The sequence below is a fragment of the Salmo salar genome, chromosome 11 (genome assembly GCF_965601325.2).
Source record: "Salmo salar chromosome 11, fSalSal1, whole genome shotgun sequence".
NCBI classification, from domain to species: domain Eukaryota; kingdom Metazoa; phylum Chordata; class Actinopteri; order Salmoniformes; family Salmonidae; genus Salmo; species Salmo salar.
In genome coordinates, this window is record NC_138301.1 from 111,574,153 (window position 1) to 111,599,884 (window position 25,732).

At 42.2% G+C, this 25,732-nt stretch overlaps 1 protein-coding gene across 3 annotated transcripts in view; it reads left to right on the forward strand.

Moving 5' to 3' along the window:
* The window catches only part of camk2a (calcium/calmodulin-dependent protein kinase II alpha), a 156,444-nt gene that overhangs the window by 22,233 nt on the left and 108,479 nt on the right, over positions 1 to 25,732 (forward strand). For all 3 annotated transcript variants that reach the window (XM_082958280.1, XM_082958281.1, XM_014129575.3), the window contains exon 3: positions 14,512 to 14,571. In XM_082958280.1, coding sequence (XP_082814406.1) covers positions 14,512 to 14,571 — 60 coding nt within the window. The remainder of the gene's footprint in view (positions 1 to 14,511; positions 14,572 to 25,732) is intronic.

Below are 25,732 nucleotides of genomic sequence, written 5' to 3' on the forward strand. Positions count from 1 at the left end.
GGGAGATTGTGCTAGGTATAGCTTTGTTGCCTTACCGGCCTGTTATTAGTCGTTGTGTTTTTGTTGTGTACGTATTTATTTTGGTTTACCTTCTTTGTCCGTTTAAATAAAAAGAAGATGAGTGCACATTTCCCCGCTGCGTCTTGGTCTGCTTTACCCTACGACAACCGTGACATGACTAAAATAATTTTACTAGTTCTTCAAACCCACTAGTTATTGTGTTGTCTACATTCCTCTCTTATTTGGTCTATGCTGTATGTGTGTATCCAGCCTAATGTAACAGGTGTTAAAGTCAATGAATGTATATACTGTATGAAGGTAATAATACAGTTTCTAAACCCAGAGGCGCAACATCGCGGGAACACTTGGGAAACACACCAACAGACCAGGCTGGGGTTTGGGGTTTGAGAATGAGAGAAGTGATGAATTCTTCCTTATTTCTTAATTTTCTTGAAATCTAAAAACGCAACCTAGACCACAGTCTTAAGGAGTTGAACATGTTATTACTCCAACCTCGTGAAAGTGACAAACTGACGTTTGAATTTTTCATTGAAAACAACTTACATTTAACATTTACATCTAAGTCATTTAGCAGACGCTCTTATCCAGAGCGACTTACAAATTGGTGCATTCACCTTATGATATCCAGTGGAACAACCACTTTACAATAGTGCATCTAAATCTTTTAGGGGGGGGGGGGGGGTTAGAAGGATTACTTTGTCCTATCCCAGGATTTCCTTAAAGAGGTGGGGTTTCAGGTGTCTCCGGAAGGTGGTGATTGACTCCGCTGTCCTGGCGTCGTGAGGGAGCTTGTTCCACCATAGGGGTGCCAGAGCAGCGAACAGTTTTGACTGGGCTGAGCGGGAACTGTGCTTCCTCAGAGTTAGGGGGGCCAGCAGGCCAGCGGTGGATGAGCGCAGTGCCCTCGTTTGGGTGTAGGGACTGATCAGAGCCTGAAGGTACGGAGGTGCCGTTCCCCTCACGGCTCCGTAGGCAAGCACCATGGTCTTGTAGCAGATGCGAGCTTCAACTGGAAGCCAGTGGAGAAAGCGGAGGAGCGGGGTGACGTGAGAGAACTTGGGAAGGTTGAACACCAGACGGGCTGCGGCGTTCTGGATGAGTTGTAGGGGTTTAATGGCACAGGCAGGGAGCCCAGCCAACAGCGAGTTGCAGTAATCCAGACGGGAGATGACAAGTGCCTGGATTAGGACCTGCGCCGCTTCCTGTGTGAGGCAGGGTCGTACTCTACGAATGTTGTAGAGCATGAACCTACAGAACTTCAATGTGTGTTTTGATTTGATGGCCTGCACATGTACATTTCGGCGCAAGACGACTGTTAGACCCGCTGACGTATTTCTGCGCATAAGTTTAGCTAGCCAACTTTGCCATGACATTGCCTACAAGCATGATCAGGGATTTCTATTGGAGAAGCAGTTTCTGGCTGCATTCCAAACACGTGAAAGACACATCCTCTCCCCACAGCCCCAAAATTAAGTGGACACTTCTAATGATGTATCATGGCGTATGATGAGTTGACACTTGCAGGGCAAGGGGCGAGGAAAGAATGAATTCATTTTAAATGGACCACCCTTGTGTGATGTCAGGGAAAGTTGTATGCACTATCTAATGTTTCCAAATGCTAACCAAACAAAAACATTATTACTTTTACATAATTACTTTTTGCATGGTAGACTTTACTGAGAAAGACTGTGATGACTCAAACATTTGGATGCATTAATATTAATGAAGTAACAATTCCCGCCTTTTCTTCAGTCTGTTGTGATACAGCCCATGTAACAGCCAGCTGAGCTGCTGAAGGAAAGGCTCCTGGGCCAACTGACGGCTCAGGGAAAAACAACATCAACGCTAACATATTGGCTTAAAATGGGTGTACTGTACTGCATTCCTAGAAAAAAAGGTGCTATCTTGAACCTAAAAGGGTTCTTCGGCTGTCCCCATAGGAGAACCCTTTGCAGAACCCTTTTTGGTTCCGGATAGAACCCTTTTGGTTCGTAGAACCCTTTTTGGTTCCATGTAGAAATCTTCCCACAGAGGGAACCCAAAATAATTCTACCTGGAACCAAAAAGGGTTACCCTATGGGGCCAGCCGAAGAACCCCTTTGGAACCATTTTTTCTAAGAGTGTAATATGACCCTTTCCCACCTGGACAAAAGGAACACCTACATAAGAATAATGTACTTTGACTACGGCTCAGCATTCAACACCATAGTGCCCTCCAAATTCATCACTAAGCTAAGGACCCTGGGATTAAACACCTCCCTCTGCAATTGTATACTGGACTTTCTGACGGGCGTCCCAAGGTGGTGAGGGTAGACAACAACACGGGGGCCCCTCGGGTGTGTGCTTAGCCCCCTCCTGTACTTCCTCTTCACCCACAACTGCACAGTAGCACACGACTCCAACACCATCATTAAGGTTGTTGACAACACGACGGTGGTTGGCTTGATCACCGACAACGATGAGACAGCCTATAGGGAGGAGTTCAGAGACCTGGCAGTGTGGTGACAGGACAACAACCTCTCCCTCAACTTCAGCAAGACAAAGGAGCTGATCATGGACTACAGGAAACGGAGGGCCAAGCATGCCCCCATTCACATCGATGGGGCTGTAGTGGAGACTCTCGAGAGCTTTAAGTTCTTCTGTGTCCACATCACTAAGGACCTAGCAAGATCCAAACACACCAACACAGTCGTGAAGAGAGCACGACAACGCCTCTTCCCCGTCAGGAGACTGAAAAGATTTGGCATGGGCCATCAGATCCTCAAAAACTTCCACAGCTGTACTATCGAGAGCATCTTGACTGGTTGCATCACCGCTTGTTATGGCAACTGCTCAGCTTCTGACTGCAAGGCGCTACAGAGGGTAGAGCGTACGGCCCAGTACATCAATGGGGCCGAGCTCCCATCCATCCATGGACCTCTATACCAGGCGGTGTCAGAGGAAGGCCCTAAAAATTGTCAAAGACTCCAGCCACCCAAGTCACAGTCTGTTCTCTCTACTACCGTATGGCAAGCTGTACTGGAGCGCCAAGTCTAGGACTAAAAGGCTCCTGAACAGCGTCTACCCCAAAGCCATGAGACTGCTGAATAGTTAATTAAACGGCTGTCTGGACTCCACCCACCCCCTACCTACATGTACATAGCACTTCAATCAATCACCTAACCAAACCGACATGTACATATTACCTCAATCACCCCAACTACCTCATACCCCAGTACACTGACTCAGTACCGGTACTCCTTGTATATAGCCTGTATATAGCCTGTATATAGCCTGTATATAGCCTCTATATAGCCTGTATATAGCCTGTATATAGCCTGTATATAGCTTCTATATAGCTTCTATATAGCCTGTATATAGCCTGTATATAGCCTCTATATAGCCTGTATATAGCCTCTATATAGCCTGTATATAGCCTCTATATAGCCTGTATATAGCCTCTATATAGCCTCTATATAGCCTCTATATAGCCTCTATATAGCCTGTATATAGCCTGTATATAGCCTCTATATAGCCTCTATATAGCCTGTATATAGCCTGTATATAGCCTGTATATAGCCTGTATATAGCCTCTATATAGCCTGCTATATAGCCTGTATATAGCCTGTATATAGCCTGTATATAGCCTGTATATAGCCTCTATATAGCCTGTATATAGCCACTATATAGCCTCTATACAGCCTCTATATAGCCTGTATATAGCCTGTATATAGCCTGTATATAGCCTGTATATAGCCTCTATATAGCCTCTATACAGCCTGTATATAGCTTCTATATAGCCTGTATATAGCCTGTATATAGCCTGTATATAGCCTGTATATAGCCTCTATATAGCCTGTATATAGCCTCTATATAGCCTGTATATAGCCTCTATATAGCCTGTATATAGCCTGTATATAGCCTGTATATAGCCTGTATATAGCCTGTATATAGCCTGTATATAGCCTCTATATAGCCTGTATATAGCCTGTATATAGCCTGTATATAGCCTGTATATAGCCTCTATATAGCCTCTATATAGCCTCTATATAGCCTGTATATAGCCTGTATATAGCCTGTATATAGCCTGTATATAGCCTCTATATAGCCTCTATATAGCCTGTATATAGCCTGTATATAGCCTGTATATAGCCTGTATATAGCCTCTATATAGCCTCTATATAGCCTGTATATAGCCTCTATATAGCCTGTATATAGCCTGTATATAGCCTGTATATAGCCTCGCTAATGTTATTTTATTTTATTTTATTGTTACTATTTTATTTTTATCTATTTGTTAAATTTCATACTTTTTAACTGCATTGTTGGTTAAGGGCTCGTAAGTAAGCATTTCACGGTAAGGTCTACACATGTTGTATTTGGCGCATGTTACAAATAACAATGTTTTTGATTTGATTTGACATGTTAAATGGTCTTTGAAATTTCCAGGGTAATTTACTGGAGTTATAGCTTTTACCATTCTAACTCAATTATGCCTAAACTGCTCCTTTTTCAGATAAGTGCTACGTCATTTCAGGACATTATATACATACTGCCAATTCTTGTTTGATATTTACAATGGCATTTGGTGAGTTTCTATACGTATTGCTGTTGTGTATCGTATTGCAGTCTCACCATTTCACAACCGTTCTATTGAGAACTACACTACATATCTAGGTAGGGAGGAGGAAGGGGAGGGTAGGGAGGGGAGGAGTAGGTAGGGAGGAGGAAGGGGAGGGTAGGGAGGGGAGGAGTAGGTAGGGAGGAGAAAGGGGAGGGGAGGGTAGGGAGGGGAGGGGTAGGTAGGGAGGAGGAAGGGGAGGGGAGGGTAGGGAGGGGAGGGGTAGGTAGGGAGGAGGAAGGGGAGGGGAGGGTAGGGAGGGGAGGGGTAGGTAGGGAGGAGGAAGGGGAGGGTAGGGAGGGGAGGAGTAGGTAGGGAGGAGGAAGGGGAGGGTAGGGAGGGGAGGGGTAGGTAGGGAGGAGGAAGGGGAGGGTAGGGAGGGGAGGGGTAGGTAGGGAGGAGGAAGGGGAGGGGAGGGTAGGGAGGGGAGGGGTAGGTAGGGAGGAGGAAGGGGAGGGGAGGGTAGGGAGGGGAGGGGTAGGTAGGGAGGAGGAAGGGAGGGAGGGTAGGGAGGGGAGGGGTAGGTAGGGAGGAGGAAGGGGAGGGTAGGGAGGGGAGGAGTAGGTAGGGAGGAGGAAGGGGAGGGTAGGGAGGGGAGGAGTAGGTAGGGAGGAGGAAGGGGAGGGTAGGGAGGGGAGGGGTAAGTAGGGAGGAGGAAGGGGAGGGGAGGGTAGGGAGGGGAGGGGTAGGTAGGGGAGGAGTAGGTAGGGAGGAGGAAGGGGAGGGGAGGGCTGGCTAGGGGTCTGGTAGAGAGGTGTGTTGTGGTCACGCCTCCATACTGAATGGCTGGCTAGGGGTCTGGTAGAGAGGTGTTGTGGACACGCCTCCATACTGAATGGCTGGCTAGGGGTCTGGTAGAGAGGTGTGTTGTGGTCACGCCTCCATACTGAATGGCTGGCTAGGGGTCTGGTAGAGAGGTGTTGTGGACACGCCTCCTTATTGAATGGCTGGCTAGGAGTCTGGTAGAGAGGTGTGTTGTGGTCACGCCTCCATACTGAATGGCTGGCTAGGGGTCTGGTAGAGAGGTGTGTTGTGGTCACGCCTCCATACTGAATGGCTGGCTAGGGGTCTGGTAGAGAGGTGTGTTGTGGTCACGCCTCCATACTGAATGGCTGGCTAGGAGTCTGGTAGAGGTGTGTTGTGGACACGCCTCCATACTGAATGGCTGGCTAGGAGTCTGGTAGAGAGGTGTGTTGTGGCCACGCCTCCATACTGAATGGCTGGCTAGGGGTCTGGTAGAGAGGCATGTTGTGGTCACGCCTCCATACTGAATGGCTGGCTAGGGGTCTGGTAGAGAGGTTGTGTTGTGGTCACGCCTCCATACTGAATGGCTGGCTAGGGGTCTGGTAGAGAGGTGTGTTGTGGCCACGCCTCCATACTGAATGGCTGGCTAGGGGTCTGGTAGAGAGGTGTGTTGTGGTCACGCCTCCATACTGAATGGCTGGCTAGGGGTCTGGTAGAGAGCTGTGTTGTCAGCTGGCATGCTGAGTTCTGAGAGGAGGCAGGTTGTTTGGTATTCTGTGTGTGTTCCTGTGTAAGGGTGACAGAGTGTGTAGAGAGGAACCACAAACAGACAGCTCCCTGTTGGCCTGTGACTGACTGACAGACTACTCCTCAGTGAGCCCAGAAACCCCTGCTGCTTCCTGCCTGTTTATCCCATTCTCTATTCCTTTGTTGTTTACTTTCGTTTCAGTGAGTGCCTATTTGTATTCATGTGGCATGTGCTTGTAGGAGAGTACATACTGTGTTTTGTGCAGCACAGTGTAAATGATGTTGTCGTGGCTGTGCATGCAGGGGAGCACACATTGTATATTGTTTGCATGTGATTTTGATGTTCCTTAGGTTACAGGTGTGTGTGCGTGCGCGTTAGATAGAACCCTGGGAGGAAGCAGTGATATCATTAAAAACGCTCAACCAGCTGCCTGCTTGGCCCTCTGCCAGGGGACTCTGTTGATACCATAACATGATTTATTGTAAATAAATATATGCCCTAGCAATCCACCCTCCCTACTTCTACACTAGAGGAGCTGAATGATCATTCAAACTGGATTCTCCTTTTCTCACCATGTTGTAGCCTGTTCCATTATATCCTGTGGGGTTGGTTGTTAGAGATGGTCTGACTTCAAGTAATTCATGGCGTTAATATGAGTTCCTCATGCGTAAAATCATAGTCAATGTCACAATAATACAAAGATGAGTTGGTGTGCCTCTGTAAATGACTGTGGTAGACATTTCTCCTGGAGATCACAGACATGCAGCTGCTTTGGTCCAAAAGGATTTGTTAGGATTTTACATTTACTCCCATGAAGCCTGCCTCTCTACTTTCTCTGTAGAGACTCATTCTACACGAAGGCTGCCTCTCTACTTGCTCTGTAGAGACTCATTCTACACGAAGGCTGCCTCTCTACTTGCTCTGTAGAGACTCATTCTACACGAAGGCTGCCTCTCTACTTGCTCTGTAGAGACCGACTGGCTGTCGGGTTGGGAACCCTCAGATGTAAGGATCAGGTGTAATGGTGAGCAGAACAGATTGCATGGAGCAGGGAAAGACATCTGGCGGAGTAGCAGTGGAGGATTATTAGAATTCTGATCACCTGGACCAGGAGGAGTAGGGCAGATCATTTAACCCGAATCAGCTGTGAGTGAGCTGTTATTTAGATTAAAAACGCTTCACACCAAAACGTGTTGGCCTACTGGTGCTGGGAATATCACTTAAGGTATTAAACTATCCAACAGTGGATTGATTGATTGTCTGTCTACATTGAGACAAACTACGCAGGTCGTCTTCCAGGGTCAGGCCCATGTTCGTCTAGCTGCAGGTTAATGTGCATGCAGCAGGAGTGTAAAATAAGACCAGCAATTGTCATGGTATAAGTGTCAATGTGTTAATCTACAGTATACAGTACGTGTCTGTGTCAATATGTTAATCTACAGTATACTGTACATGTCTGTGTCAATGTGTTAATCTACAGTATACCGTACGTGTCTGTGTCAATATGTTAATCTACAGTATACTGTACATGTCTGTGTCAATGTGTTAATCTACAGTATACTGTACATGTCTGTGTCAATGTGTTAATCTACAGTATACTGTACGTGTCTGTGTCAATATGTTAATCTACAGTACACTGTACATGTCTGTGTCAATGTGTTCATCTACAGTACACTGTCTGTGTCAATATGTTAATCTACAGTATACTGTACCTGTCTGTGTCAATGTGTTAATCTACAGTATACTGTACATGTCAATGTCAATATGTTAATCTACAGTATACTGTCTGTGTCAGTGTGTTAATCTACAGTATACTGTCTGTGTCAATGTCAATGTGTTAATCTACAGTATACTGTCTGTGTCAATGTGTTAATCTACAGTATACTGTACATGTCTGTGTCAATGTGTTAATCTACAGTATACCGTACGTGTCTGTGTCAATATGTTAATCTACAGTATACTGTACATGTCTGTGTCAATGTGTTAATCTACAGTATACTGTACGTGTCTGTGTCAATATGTTAATCTACAGTACACTGTACATGTCTGTGTCAATGTGTTAATCTACAGTACACTGTCTGTGTCAATATGTTAATCTACAGTATACTGTACCTGTCTGTGTCAATGTGTTAATCTACAGTATACTGTCTGTGTCAATGTGTTAATCTACAGTATACTGTCTGTGTCAATGTGTTAATGTACAGTATATTGTCTCTGTCAATATGTTAATCTACAGTATACTGTACATGTCTGTGTCAATGTGTTAATCTACAGTATACTGTCTGTGTCAATGTGTTAATCTACAGTATACTGTACATGTCTGTGTCAATGTGTTAATCTACAGTATACTGTCTGTGTCAATGTGTTAATCTACAGTATACTGTACATGTCTGTGTCAATGTGTTAATCTACAGTATACTGTCTGTGTCAATATGTTAATCTACAGTATATTGTCTGTGTCAATGTGTTAATCTACAGTATACTGTACATGTCTGTGTCAATGTGTTAATCTACAGTATACTGTACATGTCTGTGTCAATGTGTTAATCTACAGTATACTGTACATGTCTGTGTCAATGTGTTAATCTACAGTATACCTTCTGTGTCAATGTGTTAATCTACAGTATACTGTACATGTCTGTGTCAATGTGTTAATCTACAGTATACTGTCTGTGTCAATGTGTTAATCTACAGTATACTGTATATGTCTGTGTCAGTGTGTTAATCTACAGTATACTGTCTGTGTCAATGTGTTAATCTACAGTATACTGTCTGTGTCAGTGTGTTAATCTACAGTATACTGTACATGTCAATGTCAATATGTTAATCTACAGTATACTGTCTGTGTCAGTGTGTTAATCTACAGTATACTGTCTGTGTCAATGTGTTAATCTACAGTATACTGTACCTGTCTGTGTCAATGTGTTAATCTACAGTATACTGTCTGTGTCAATATGTTAATCTACAGTATACTGTCTGTGTCAATGTGTTAATCTACAGTATACTGTATATGTCTGTGTCAATGTGTTAATCTACAGTATACTGTATATGTCTGTGTCAATGTGTTAATCTACAGTATACTGTACATGTCAGTGTCAATATGTTAATCTACAGTATACTGTCTGTGTCAATGTGTTAATCTACAGTATACTGTCTGTGTCAATGTGTTAATCTACAGTATACTGTACATGTCTGTGTCAATGTGTTAATCTACAGTATACTGTACATGTCTGTGTCAGTGTGTTAATCTACAGTATACTGTACCTGTCTGTGTCAATGTGTTAATCTACAGTACACTGTCTGTGTCAATGTGTTAATCTACAGTATACTGTCTGTGTCAATATGTTAATCTACAGTATACTGTACGTGTCTGTGTCAATATGTTAATCTACAGTGTCCTGTACATGTCAATATGTTAATTTACAGTATACTGTCTGTGTCAATGTGTTAATCTACAGTATACTGTCTGTGTCAATGTGTTAATCTACAGTATACTGTCTGTGTCAATGTGTTAATCTACAGTATACTGTACATGTCTGTGTCAATGTGTTAATCTACAGTATACTGTCTGTGTCAATGTGTTAATCTACAGTATACTGTATATGTCTGTGTCAGTGTGTTAATCTACAGTATACTGTCTGTGTCAATGTGTTAATCTACAGTATACTGTCTGTGTCAGTGTGTTAATCTACAGTATACTGTACATGTCAATGTCAATATGTTAATCTACAGTATACTGTACATGTCTGTGTCAATGTGTTAATCTACAGTATACTGTACATGTCTGTGTCAATGTGTTAATCTACAGTATACTGTCTGTGTCAGTGTGTTAATCTACAGTATACTGTATATGTCTGTGTCAGTGTGTTAATCTACAGTATACTGTATATGTCTGTGTCAGTGTGTTAATCTACAGTATACTGTCTGTGTCAATGTGTTAATCTACAGTATACTGTATATGTCTGTGTCAGTGTGTTAATCTACAGTATACTGTCTGTGTCAATGTGTTAATCTACAGTATACTGTCTGTGTCAATGTGTTAATCTACAGTATACTGTATATGTCTGTGTCAGTGTGTTAATCTACAGTATACTGTCTGTGTCAATGTGTTAATCTACAGTATACTGTCTGTGTCAGTGTGTTAATCTACAGTATACTGTACATGTCTGTGTCAATGTGTTAATCTACAGTATACTGTACATGTCAATGTCAATATGTTAATCTACAGTATACTGTCTGTGTCAGTGTGTTAATCTACAGTATACTGTATATGTCTGTGTCAGTGTGTTAATCTACAGTATACTGTACATGTCTGTGTCAATGTGTTAATCTACAGTATACTGTCTGTGTCAATGTGTTAATCTACAGTATACTGTACATGTCTGTGTCAATGTGTTAATCTACAGTATACCTTCTGTGTCAATGTGTTAATCTACAGTATACTGTACATGTCTGTGTCAATGTGTTAATCTACAGTATACTGTACATGTCAATGTCAATATGTTAATCTACAGTATACTGTCTGTGTCAGTGTGTTAATCTACAGTATACTGTATATATCTGTGTCAGTGTGTTAATCTACAGTATACTGTACATGTCTGTGTCAGTGTGTTAATCTACAGTATACTGTACATGTCTGTGTCAATGTGTTAATCTACAGTATACCTTCTGTGTCAATGTGTTAATCTACAGTATACTGTACATGTCTGTGTCAATGTGTTAATCTACAGTATACTGTCTGTGTCAATGTGTTAATCTACAGTATACTGTATATGTCTGTGTCAGTGTGTTAATCTACAGTATACTGTCTGTGTCAATGTGTTAATCTACAGTATACTGTCTGTGTCAGTGTGTTAATCTACAGTATACTGTACATGTCAATGTCAATATGTTAATCTACAGTATACTGTCTGTGTCAGTGTGTTAATCTACAGTATACTGTCTGTGTCAATGTGTTAATCTACAGTATACTGTCTGTGTCAGTGTGTTAATGTACAGTATACTGTACATGTCTGTGTCAATATGTTAATCTACAGTATACTGTATATGTCTGTGTCAGTGTGTTAATCTACAGTATACTGTCTGTGTCAATGTGTTAATCTACAGTATACTGTACATGTCTGTGTCAATATGTTAATCTACAGTATACTGTATATGTCTGTGTCAGTGTGTTAATCTACAGTATACTGTACATGTCAATGTCAATATGTTAATCTACAGTATACTGTCTGTGTCAGTGTGTTAATCTACAGTATACTGTATATGTCTGTTTCAGTGTGTTAATCTACAGTATACTGTACATGTCTGTGTCAATATGTTAATCTACAGTATACTGTACATGTCTGTGTCAATGTGTTAATCTACAGTATACTGTACATGTCAATGTCAATATGTTAATCTACAGTATACTGTCTGTGTCAGTGTGTTAATCTACAGTATACTGTACATGTCTGTGTCAGTGTGTTAATCTACAGTATACTGTCTGTGTCAATGTGTTAATCTACAGTATACTGTACATGTCAATGTCAATATGTTAATCTACAGTATACTGTCTGTGTCAGTGTGTTAATCTACAGTATACTGTATATGTCTGTGTCAGTGTGTTAATCTACAGTATACTGTCTGTGTCAATGTGTTAATCTACAGTATACTGTCTGTGTCAGTGTGTTAATGTACAGTATACTGTACATGTCTGTGTCAATATGTTAATCTACAGTATACTGTATATGTCTGTGTCAGTGTGTTAATCTACAGTATACTGTCTGTGTCAATGTGTTAATCTACAGTATACTGTACATGTCTGTGTCAATATGTTAATCTACAGTATACTGTACATGTCAGTGTCAATATGTTAATCTACAGTATACTGTCTGTGTCAATGTGTTAATCTACAGTATACTGTACATGTCTGTGTCAATGTGTTAATCTGCAGTATACTGTCTGTGTCAATGTCAATGTGTTAATCAATGAACTAATACAGTGAGCATCAATGATACTGTACAAAGTTACACTGATACAATGTATTGGACATACAGTATAATACATTTAAAGCCATTTAAGGCTACAGACCTGTGTTTTATTATTGCATTGAAATGCAGAAGGGTCTATTATTCTACGGCTTATTTCATTTCCTGTTTGATTGTCATTGTTTAATATATGATTGGAAAATGGTTTTGTAAGGCTCATTGTAGTCTCACACTATCCTGGTATATTGCCCTTGACTTGTGTTTTGTGATCAGTGCTGTTGAAGCTTCATTTGTCTTTCATTATACCCCTGTTGGAGGATTTATACAAGTGATGCATGAACTCCATTTCTCCCTCTGTATTTTTACTCATAGCTATATCTTATCATTCTAGTCCTGGTGTATTCCGCAGGGTTGCTTAGCAACACCATTTTTAAAGTCCAGAGCATATCTTTGCGTATACATTACAGTGGATGGCGTACAGTACAGGAAGGCTGTAGGGACGGAGGAGGAGATTGGCACACGCTTAAAAGCTGGTACGACGGCAAATATTCTACAAGGAAAGAACGAGATATTATATTTGTTTCATTTCTTATATGTGTAATGGCGCAGTGGAGGCTGGTGAGGGGAGGACGGCTCATAATAATGTCTGGAACGGAGCAAATGGAAAGGCATCAAACACATGGAAACCATGGAAACCATGTGTTTGATGTGTTTGATACCATTCCACTAATTCCACTCCAGCCGTTACCACAAGCCCGTCCTCCCCAATTAAGGTGCCACTAACCTCCTGTGGTATGGTGATACTGCCGAAACAGTACTTACTGATAATGATAAATGCTGCTGCTACACAGCAGATGGGTTTTTGTGAAGCTACTGCTCACACAAGAAAAGCCTGGATGATGGAGGAGGCTTGGTTTATCTCATCTCCGATGCAATCATGAACTTGATCAAGGGGCAATGGCTTTTTACTGTAAGACTGATACACCCCTCTTGATTGGTGAAGGAGAATGAGCTGTACAGACTGAGCAGACAGTGAAGGAGAATGAGCTGTACAGACTGAGCAGACAGTGAAGGAGAATGAGCTGTACAGACTGAGCAGACAGTGAAGGAGAATGAGCTGTACAGACTGAGCAGACAGTGAAGGAGAATGAGCTGTACAGACTGAGCAGACAGTGAAGGAGAATGAGCTGTACAGACTGAGCAGACAGTGAAAGGGAATGAGCTGTGCAGACTGAGCAGACAGTGAAAGAGATTGAGCTGTGCAGATTGAGCAGATAGTGAAGGAGAATGAGCTGTACAGACTGAGCAGACAGTGAAAGAGATTGAGCTGTGCAGATTGAGCAGACAGTGAAGGAGTTTATGAACAGAGGGGCAGATATTAGGGGGAAAAAGGGGGTCTCCCCTGCCAATTTGGGTCACTCATTACTACGGCAGAAAGCCCTCCACTCTCGGACAGAAAGAGAGCATTTATTTGGCAAAGCGGCATTGTTATCTTGCTGACTGCCCGCCCCCTCACTTTCATTACTGGGGAGAGTAGCTTGTGTCAATGTGACCTCTCTCTCCTTCCCAACCTCCTCCCTCTGTACCGTACCCACCATCACCCTTTCACCTACCACCCCCCCCCCCCCCCTCCTTCCTTCCTTCCTTCCTTCCTTCCTTCCTTCCTTCCTTCCTTCCTTCCTTCCTTCCTTCCTTCCTTCCTTCCTTCCTTCCTTCCTTCCTTCCTTCCTTCCTTCCTTCCTTCCTTCCTTCCTTCCTTCCTTCCTTCCTTCCTTCCTTCCTTCCTCCTCCCTCCTCCTTCCTTCCTTCCCTCCCTACCGCCCACCCTCATCCCTCCCTCCCTACCACCCACCCTCTTCCCTCTCTACCGCCCACCCTCATCCCTCCCTACCACCCACCCTCATGCCTCCCTACCACCCCTGTAGGTATAAAAAATATATTTGAAAATGAATTGATGAAACGTTGAATTTGGCCTTTACTGCTGTAGCCCATAGAAACACATTGAATAACACATTCGTACATGGCATAACAGACAGTCAAAAAAAATCTATCATAAGGAATAAGGTTTTTAAGTATCGTTTTGAATTGTCATCCAATTCGGAATTTTAGGTCGGAAACTCAGGCATCTTTCTAGAACTATCTTAATTTGATCTATCTGTTGTCACAGAGAACTTTCCTGCTCAGCAGGAAATGCTAATTGGAGTGTACTCAAGGTTTAGAAAGGCTTCTAAAGTTTGTAATTTCCATTTTAAAATTTCAGACTTGATTTGCCCTAACAACCCCATACAAAAATGTCCAATAATAATAATAATTCACATTTCCTGTCACTGCAGAACAATTTTCCTGCTGTGAGAAGCAGGGAAAAATGAAGATAGTACACCTGTAATGTTTCCTGCGTCATGAAACTATCTGTCTGCGTGTTTGGCTTTCAGATCACCAGAAGCTGGACAGAGAGGCCAGGATCTGCCGACTGCTGAAGCACTCCAACATCGGTGAGTTCTGTAGCAGACCGATCAGGTCATGCAGTCTTCCTCCTCCTACTCCCACTCTTTCAGTATATATCATAAGCTCTATGGCAAATGCAGCTTGGAAACACACAAAAAGTACTATGATCCATAAAAATGTCTTCTATTTCGTTTCATTATTGATTGGCCTGATTCCACAATATCAGTTTTCCTATGTGTCACATTACACACATTCTTTCACACTACCTATGAAGTAGTTCAGATTGGGACACTTCAGAAATATATGTCACTAGCCTTGGGTCAGATTCTGTTGAGAGCATAGTAAACTTTCAGTTCACTATAGTACAGTATTGACGTCATCTGCTTCCATTGAGCTGAATCATGCACCCAGTGAAAGTGCAACAGTCATCCAGAGAGATAGAAAGCTAGCTCGTTGTTGTGGTTGCTGTGTGTACAGCTGGCACCGTCAGACCACGGTGTGTAATTTACTGATTATCAGGCTGAGAAACCCTTTTCTACTTTTCTTAGCCCCACACGTGTTTAATAATGCATCCCACTCGCTGCCATGGACAAGATCAGCTGCATTATTAATCCAAAGATATTTTCATCCGTGTTTGAAATGTGTGTGTGTGTGTGAGAGAGAGAGAGAGAGAGAGAGAGAGAGAGAGAGAGAGAGAACTAATACAAGTGTGACCTGTGGATGACCTCATGTCAGGTTGTACGCTGCTTTGTGATCTGTCAGGGATAGAGGATAGAGAGAGCATAGAGAGAGCATAGAGAGAGGATAGAGAGAGGATAGAGAGAGGGGGATAGAGAGAGGGGGATAGAGAGAGGATAGAGATGATATAGAGATAATAGAAAGAGGGGGATAGAGAGAGTGATAGAGAGATGATAGAGAGAGGATAGAGAGAGGGGTATATAAAGAGGATATGGAGAGGGGGATAGAAAGAGGATAGAGAGAGGATATAGAGAGTGGATAGAGAGAGGATATAAAGGGATAGAGAGGATAGAGAGAGAATAGAGAGAGGATTTAAAGAGGTTAGAGAGAGGATGGAGAGAGGAGAGAGGAGAAAGGACAGAGAGAAGATAGAGAGAGAATAGAGAGAGGATAGAGAGAGGATAGAGAGAAGATAGAGAGAAGATTGAGAGAGGGATAGAGCTGATTAGAGGGGATAGATATAAGATAGAGGATAGACAGAGGATAGAGAGGATATAAAGTGATAGAGGGGATAGAGAGAGAATAGAGAGAGAATAGAGACAATATATATATATATATATATATATATAGAGAGAGAGAAGAGAGGATAGAGAGAGGATAGAGAGAGGATTGAGAGGATAGAGAGAGAGAGAGAGGAGAGAGAGGATAGAGAAAGGATAGAGAGAGGATAGAGAGAGGATTGAGAGGAGGATTGAGAGGATAGAGAGAGGGGAGAGAGGATGGAGAGGAGAGGGGTAGAGAGGATAGAGAGAGGGATAGCAGAGGATAGAGAGAAGATAGAGAGAGGGATAGACAGAGGATAGAGAGAAGATAGAGAGAGGGATAAAGAAGTTAGAGAGAGGAGAGAGAGAAGATATATAGAGGAGATAGAGAGGGGATAGAGATGACATAGAGGAATAGAGAGAGGATCGAGAGAGGATATAGAGAGGGGATAGAGAGAGGATAGAGGAGAGAGGATAGAGAGAAGATAGAGAGAGGATAGAGAGAAGATAGAAAGAAGATTGAGAGGATAGAGAGTGAATAGAGAGAGAATAGAGAGAATATATAAAGAGGTTAGAGAGAGGATAGAGAGAGGAGAGAGGAGAGAGGATAGAGAGAAGATAGAGAGAGGATAGAGAGAGGATATAGAGAGGATATAGAGAGGATAGAGAGAGGATAGAGAAGATATAGAGATGATAGAGAGAGGATAGAGAGAAGATAGAGAGAGGATAGAGAGAAGGATAGAGAGGGATAGAGAGGATATAGAGAGGATATAGAGAGGATAGAGAGTGGATAGATAGATGATTTAGAGTGGGGGATAGAGAGAGAGGATAGAGAGAGTATAGAGACGATAGAAAGAGGATAGAGAGAGGATATAGAGAGGATAGATAGAGGATAGATAGAGGATAGATAGATTATATAGAGAAGGATAGAGAGAGAGGATATAGAGAGGATAGAGAGAGTATAGAGAGGATAGAGAGAGGATAGAGAGGGATAGAGAGGATATAGAGAGGATATAGAGAGGATAGAGAGAGGATAGATAGAGGATAGATAGAGGATAGATAGATTACATAGAGAGGATAGATAGAGGATAGATAGATTATATAGAGAGGAGAGAGGATAGAGAGAGGATAGAGAGAGGATAGAGAGAGGATAGAGAGAGTGATAGAGATGATATAGAGAGGATAGATATACGATAGAGAGAGGATAGACGGAGGATAGAGAGGATATAAAGGGATAGAGAGGATAGAGAGTGAATAGAGAGAGAATAGAGAGAATATATAAAGAGGTTAGAGAGAGGATAGAGAGAGGAGAGAGGATAGAGAGAAGATAGAGAGAGGATAGAGAGAGGATATAGAGAGGATAGAGAGAGGATTGAGAGAGGGATAGAGATGATATAGAGAGGATAGAGAGAGGATATAGAGAGGATAGATAGAGGATAGATAGATTATATAGAGAGGATAGAGAGAAGGATAGAGAGAGGATAGAGAGAGGATAGAGAGAGGATAGAGAGGGATAGAGAGGATGTAGAGAGGATATAGAGAGAATAGAGAGAAGATAGATAGAGGATAGATAGATTATATAGAGAGGATAGATAGAGGATAGATAGATTATATAGAGAGGATAGAGAGAAGGATAGAGAGAGGATAGGGTGAGGATAGAGAGAGGATAGAGAGAGGATAGAGAGGGATAGAGAGGATGTAGAGAGGATATAGAGAGAATAGAGAGAGGATAGATAGAGGATAGATAGATTATATAGAGAGGATAGATAGAGGATAGATAGATTATATAGAGAGGATAGAGAGAATGATAGAGAGAGGATAGAGCGGGATAGAGAGGATATAGAGAGGATAGAGAGAGGATAGATATAGGATAGATAGATTATATAGAGAGGATAGATAGAGGATAGATAGATTATATAGAGGATAGAGAGAAGGATAGAGAGAGGATAGAGAGAGGATAGAGAGAGGGATAGAGAGGGAGGATAGATAGAGGATAGATAGATTATATACAGAGGATAGAGACAGGATAGATAGAGGATAGATAGATTATATAGAGAGGATAGATAGAGGATAGATAGGTTATATAGAGAGGATAGATAGAGGATAGATAGATTATATAGAGAGGATAGAGAGGATAGCTAGAGGAGAGAGGAGAGAGGATAGAGAGAAGATAGAGAGGATTGAGAGAGGGATAGAGAGAAGATAGAGAAGGATAGAGAGGATGTAGAGAGGATATAGAGAGGATAGAGAGAGGATAGATAGAGGATAGATAGATTATATAGAGAGGATAGATAGAGGATAGATAGATTATATAGAGAGGATAGAGAGAAGGATAGAGAGAGGATAGAGAGAGGATAGAGAGAGGATAGAGAGGGATAGAGAGGATGTAGAGAGGATATAGAGAGGATAGAGAGAGGATAGATAGAGGATAGATAGATTATATAGAGAGGATAGATAGAGGATAGATCGATTATATAGAGAGGATAGAGAGAAGGATAGAGAGAGGATAGAGAGAGGATAGAGAGATGATAGAGAGAGGATAGCTAGAGGATATATAGATTATATTGAGAGGATAGAGAGAGGATAGATAGATTATATAGAGAGGATAGAGAGAAGGATAGATAGAGTATAGAGAGAGGATAGAGAGAGGATAGAGAGGGATATAGAGAGAGGATAGATAGAGGATAGATAGATTATATACAGAGGATAGAGAGAGGATAGATAGAGGATAGATAGATTATATACAGAGGATTGAGAGAGGATAGATAGAGAATAGATAGATTATATAGAGAGGATAGATAGAGGATAGATATATTATATAGAGAGGATAGAGAGAAGGATAGAGAGAGGATAGATAGAGGATAGATAGATTATATAGAGAGGATAGAGAGATGATAGCTAGAGGATAGATAGATTATATTGAGAAGGATAGAGAGAGGATAGAGAGGATGGATAGAGGATAGAGAGAGGGATATAGAGAGGGATAGAGAGATGATATAGAGAGGATTAGGATAGGGAACCAACCATGCCCATACCCCATATAGGCCCCTTCAGATCAGACCTATCCCCCCCCCAAAAAAATGGCCTCAACATGAGAATCACACCTACGCCCAGGCTGTGAGAAGGCAAACAGGCCTAACCCCCACTCTTACACTAGCCCAAGCCAATGGCATGTACCAGATGCTCAGCAGGCTCTGCTCACATTTTCTGGTCTGAGTCCAAACCACACGACCAACACATTGGAAACTTTATGGAACACAAAGCCTTCACTATCTCATCCTGGAATATCCAAGGCCTGAGGTCATCTGCCTTTGACCTAAAGAGCAGGAACCTGGACTTCATCAAAGAAATCGGAAATACAGACATTGTCATCCTACAAGAAACATGGTATAGAGGAAATGGGCCCACTGGTTGCCCTCTAGGTTACAGAGAGATGGTAGTCCCATCCACCAAACTACCAGGTGTGAAACAGGGAAGAGACTCAGGGGGTATGCTAATTTGCTATAGCGCAGACCTAACTCATTAAATGAGTCAAAACAGGAACGTTTTGCATTTGGCTAGAAATTCAAAAGAAATGATCTCAACAGAGAGAAATGTCCTCCTGTGTGCTACCTATATCCCTCCGCTAGAATCCCCATACTTTAATGAAGACAGCTTCTCCATCCTGGAGGGGGAAATCAATCATTTCCAGGCCCAGGGACATGTACTAGTCTATGGCGACCTAAATGCCAGAACTGAACAAGAACCTGACACCCTCAGCACACAGGGGGACAAACACCTACCTGGAAGTAGGTCTAAGGTCTAAGGCACTGCAGTTGCTAGCTGTGCCACTAGAGATCCTGGTTCGAGTCCAGGCTCTGTCACAGCCAGGCGCAACCGGGAGACCCATGGGGCGATGCACAATTGGCCCTACGGCGTCCGGGTTTGGGGTCAGTTTGGCCGGCAGGGAGCAGGGATGTCCTTGTCCCATCAAGCTTTAGCGACTCCTGTGGCAGGCCGGGTGCATGCACGCTGACATGGTCGCCAGGTGTACGGTGTTTCCTCCGACACATTGGTGTGGCTGGCTTCCGGGTTAAGCGGGCATTGTGTCAAGAAGCAGTGTGGCAAGGTCAGTACAGGTGCATCAAAGCTGGGACCGAGAGACTGAAAAACAGCTTCTATCTCAAGGCCATCAGACTGTTAAACAGCCATCACTAACATTGAGTGGCTGCTGCCAACATACTGACTCAAATCTCTAGCCACTTTAATAATATAAATTGGATGTAATAAATGTATCACTGGTCACTTTAAACAATGCGACTTTATATAATGTTTACATACCCTACATTACTCATCTCATATGTATATACTGTACTCTATACCATCTACTGCATCTTGCCTATGCCGCACGGCCATCGCTCATCCATATATTTATATGTACATATTCTTATTCATTCCTTTACACTTGTGTGTATAAGGTAGTTGTTGTAAAATTGTTAGATTACTTGTTAGATATTACTGCACGGTCGGAACTAGAAGCACAAGCATTTCGCTACACTCACATTAACATCTGCTAACCATGTGTATGTGACCAATAAAATTTGATTTGATTTGGCTTGGTTGGGTTATGTTTTGGATGACTCACGGCTCTCGACCTTCGCCTCTCCCGAGTCTGTACGGGAGTTGCAGCGATGAGACAAGACTAACTACCAATTGGATACCACGAAAATTGGGGAGAAAAAGGGGTAAAAGTTCAAAAATAACAAAAAAGTAAAACACCTACCTGGAGGTGACAGCATTCCCTCCCCCATATGGCCTCCTAGGCACAAATACGACAACATAACCAACAAAAGCGGGTCACAACTCCTGCAGCTCTGTCGCACGCTGGGTCTGTACATAGTCAATGGTAGATTTCGAGGGGACTCCTACGGTAGGTACACCTATAGCTCATCTCTTGGCAGTAGACTACTTTATCACTGACCTCAACCCAGAGTCTCTCAGAGCATTCACAGTCAGCCCACTAATACCCTTATCAGATCACAGCAAAATCACAGTCTACTTGAACAGAGCAATACTCAATTATGAAGTATCAAAGCCAAAGGAACTGAATAATATTAAGAAATGCTATAAATGGAAGGAAAGTAGTGTGGAAATTTACCAAAAAACAGTAAGGCAACAACAAATTCAATCCCTTTTAGACATCTTCCTGGACAAAACGATTCACTGTAATAGTGAAGGTGTAAACTTGGCAGTAGAAAACCTAAACAGTATATTTGACCTCTCAGCTTTCCTATCAAATCAAAAAATGTTAAGCAGAACAATGACAAGTGATTTGATGAAGAATGCAAAAACCTAAGGAAGAAATTGAGAAACCTATCCAACCAAAAACATAGAGACCCAGAAAACCTGAGCCTACGCCTTCACTATGGTGAATCACTAAAACATTACAGAAATACACTACGGAAAAAGAAGGAACAGCACGTCAGAAATCAGCTCAATGTAATTGAAGAATCCATAGACTCTAATCACTTCTAGGAAAATTGGAAAACACTAAACAAACAACAACACGAAGAGTTATTTATCCAAAACGGATAAGAAGAAACAGCAAAAACATAGATGACCAAATACCAATCTTAGAATCAACTATTAAAGACTACCAAAACCAACTGTATTCTCCAATTACATTGAATGAACTACAGGACAAAATACAAACCCTCCAACCCAAAAAGCATAAATGAAATGATAAAATAAACAGACCACAAATTCCAATTGGCTATACTTAAACTCTTTAACATCATCCTTAGCTCTGGCGTCTTCCCCAATATTTGGAACCAAGGACTGATCACCCCAATCCACTAATGTGGAGATAAATTTGACCCTAATAACTACAGTGGACTATGCGTCAACAGCAACCTTGGGAAAATCCTCTGTATTATCATTAACAGGCCTTCCCTGTAGCTCAGTTGGTAGAGCATGGTGTTTGCAACACCAGGGTTGTGGGTTCGATTCCCACGGGGGGCCAGCACAGAAAAACAATTTATGAAATTGTATGAAATGTATGCATTCACTACTGTAAGTCGCTCTGGATAAGAGCATCTGCTAAATGTGTAAAATGTAAAATAAATAAAATAATGTAAGACAGGCGACTTGTACATTTCCTCAGTGAAAACAATGTACTGAGCAAATGTCAAATTGTCTTTTTACTAAATTACTGTATGACAGACCACGTATTCATCCTGCACACCCTAATTGACAAAGAAACAAACCAAAGCAAAGGCAAATTCTTAAGATTTAAGAAAAGCTTTTGACTCCATTTGGCATGAGGGTCTGCTATACAAATTGATGGAAAGTTTTGGGGGAAAAACATACGTCATTATAAAATCTATGTTCACAAACACCAAGTGTGTGGTTAAAATGGGCAAAAAACACACACATTTCTTTTCACAAGGCCGTGGGATGAGACATGGATGCAGCTAAAGCCCCACCCTCTTCAACATATATATCAACGAATTGGCGAGGGCACTACAACAGTCTGCAGCACCCGGCCTCACCCTACTAGAGTCTGAAGTCAAATGTCTACTGTTTACCAACGATCTGGTGCTTATGTCCCCAACCAAGGAAGAGGAGGGCCTAGAGCAGCACCTAGATCTTCTACACAGATTCTGTCAGACCTGGGCCCTGACAGTAAATCTCAGTAAGACAAAAATAATGTCCCAAAAAAGGTCCAGTTGCAAGGACCACAAATACAAATTCCATCTAGACACCATTGCCCTAGAGCACACAAAAAACTATACATACCTCAGCCTAAACATCAGCGCCACAGGTAACTTCCACAAAGCTGTGAATGATCTGAGAGACATGACAAGAAGGGCCTTCTATGCCATCAAAAGGAACATAAAATTCGACATACCAATTTTGATTTGGCTAAAAATACTTGAATCAGTTATAGAACCCATTGCCCTTTATGGTTGTGAGGTCAGGGATCTGCTCACCGACTAAGAATTCACAAAATGGGACAAACACCAAATTGAGACTCTGCATGCAGAATTCTGCAAAAATATCCTCAGTGTACAATGTAAAACACCAAATAATGCAATTATCAAATTACAGAAAATAACCGTTAAATTCTACAAGCGATTCCCAGACCTTCCATAACAAAGTCATCACCTACAGAGAGATTAACCTTGAGAAGAGCACCCTAAGCAAGCTGGTCCTGGAGCTCTGTTCACAAACAGATCGCACAGAGTACCAGGACAGCAACACAATTAGACCCAAACAAATCATGAGAAAACAAAAAGATCATTACTTCACACATTTGGAAACAATCACCAAAAAAACTGAGCAAACTAGAATGCTATTTGGCCCTAAACAGAGAGTACACAGTGGCAGAATACCTGACCACTGTGACTGACTCAAATGTAAGGAAAGCTTTGACTATGTACAGACTCAGTGAGCGTAGCCTTGCTATTGAGAAAGGCCACCGTAGGCAGACATGGCTCTCAAGAGAAGACAGGCTATGTGCACACTGCCCACAAAAGGAGGTTGAAACTGAGCTGCACTTCCTAACCTCCTATATCTTTTGTGTAAAATTCCACAGTGTGAAATCACAGTAGCAAGATGTGTAACCTGTTGCTACAAGAAAAGGGCAACCAGTGAAGAACAAACACCATTGTAAATACAACCCATATTTATGTGTATTTATTTTCCCTTTTGTACTTTAACAATTTGCACATAATATGTGAAATGTCTTTATTCTTTTGGAACTTTTGGAAGTGTAATGTTTACTGTTAATTTTTTGTTTATTATCTATTTCACTTGCTTTGGCATTGTAAACATATGTTTCCCATGCCAATAAAGCCCTTAAATTGAATTGAATTGATAGGGAGAGGGAGAGGGAGAGGGAGAGGAGATTAATAGAGAGAGGGATAGAGGGAGGATAGAGAGAGGATAGAGATAGGGAGAGGATGGGAGAGGGGGATAGAGATAGAATAGGGATAGAGAGAGGGACAGAAAGAGGAGAGAGGGATAGGGATAGAGAGGATAGAGGGAGGGTTGAGATAGACAGAGGGATAGAGAGAGAATAGGGATAGAGAGAGAGGAGAGGGATAGAGAGAGGAGAGGAATAGAGAGAGGGAGAGAGAAGAAATGAACAGAGAGAGGGATAGAGAGAGGGATAGAGAAAGGATAGAGAGAGGATAGAGATAGGGAGAGGATGAGAGAGAGGGATAGAGAGAGAATATGGATAGAGAGAGGGAGTGGGATAGAGAGAGGATGTAGAGAGGGAGAGGGATTGAGAGAGGAGAGGAATAGAGAGAGGGATAGAGAGAGAATAGGGATAGAGGGGGAAGCTGAAACATCTAGCCTTCTATCAGCACCAGCAGAATTATTCCTGCCCCACACAGACAGACTGGGGGGAAAGGAATACATGATCTCGCTGACTATTTGCCCCTGTGGCTGTTGATACATTTTAAAGACCTTGTGGGAAATGATCCTGCACAGACTACTACTCAATAGGACAAAGAGCATTGTGACACGGTGTCAAGTTCTCCCCTGTTAATGTAGAAGTTGAGACCCTGGTTCTACCGAAGGGTGGTTGTTTTAGATATAAGCTAGCTGCCCCCACCCCCCCCCCCCCAAAATGAGCTGGATGCATTGAGATTCACTGCTCTCATCCAGCGCTCTCTATCCCTCAGCCTAACCTGCAGCCATCACAGGCTATTAACAGACCCTTATCCAGCACTCTCTCTGTTCTCCTGTATCCACTATGCTGATTGACACTGTGCAGAGCGGCAGTTAGATCCTCAGCCTCGTTTTGTTTATCGGCGCATTCTTTACATGGCAGCCTTCCTCTGCAGTACCCGGGGGCGGTTATTCGTCAACGAGCCAAAGTCCACCCACATACAGTGCATTCGGAAAGTATTCAGACCACTTGACTTTCTCCACATTTTGTTTCGTTGCAGCCTTATTCTAAAATGGATTACATTGTTTTTTCCCCCCCATTATCAATCTACACACAATACCCCATAATGACAAAGCATTTTTTGTTGTTGAAACGTATTAAAAATCAAAAACTGCAATATCACATTTACATAAGTATTCAGACCCTTTACTTAGTACTGTGTTGAAGCAATTATGATTACAGCCTCAAGTCTTCGTGGGTATGACGCTACAAGTTTGGCACACCTGTATTTGGGGAGTTTCTCCCATTCCTCTCTGCAGATCCTCTCAAGGTTAGATGGGGAGTATCGCTGCACAGCTATTTTCAGGTCTCTCCACAGATGTTCGATCGGGTTCAAGTCCGGGCTCTGGCTGGGCCACTCAAGGACATTCAGAGACTTGTCCCGAAGCCGCTCCTGCGCTGTTTTGGCTGTGTGCTTAGGGTCATTGTCCTGTTGGAAGGTGACTCTTCGCCCCAGTCTGAGGTCCTGACCGATCTGGCGCAGGTTTTCATCAAAGATCTCTCTCTACTTTGCTCCGTTCATCTTTCCTTCGATCCTGACTAGTCTTCCAGTCCCTGCCACTGAAAAACATCCACAGCATGATGCTGCCACCAAGATGCTTCACTGTAGGGATGGTGCCAGGTTTCCTCCAGAGATGACAATGTAATCCATTTTAGAATACATTTCTAAAAACCTGTTTTTGCTTTGTCATTATGGGGTATTGTGTGTAGATTGATGGGGGGAAAATGATTTAATCAATTTTAGAATAAGGCTGTAACGTAAGAAAATGTGGAAAAAGTCAAGGGGTCAGAATACTTTCCGAATGCACTGTATATAAATTCCAGTCGTACTTTTTCAAAAGCCCTTTCAAAGTCAACGATGAATACCAGGCCTGGTTTCCCAGATTTTTTTAAGTGTTCTATCGTTTCCAGTACTTGTCTTATATTATCTCCAATGTATCGTCCATGTTAAAAACCTGTGTGACTAGGATGAATAATATCCAACAATACCTTTTTAATTCTATGCGCTATTCATTTTAATATAATTTTCGCATCACAACACTGAATCGT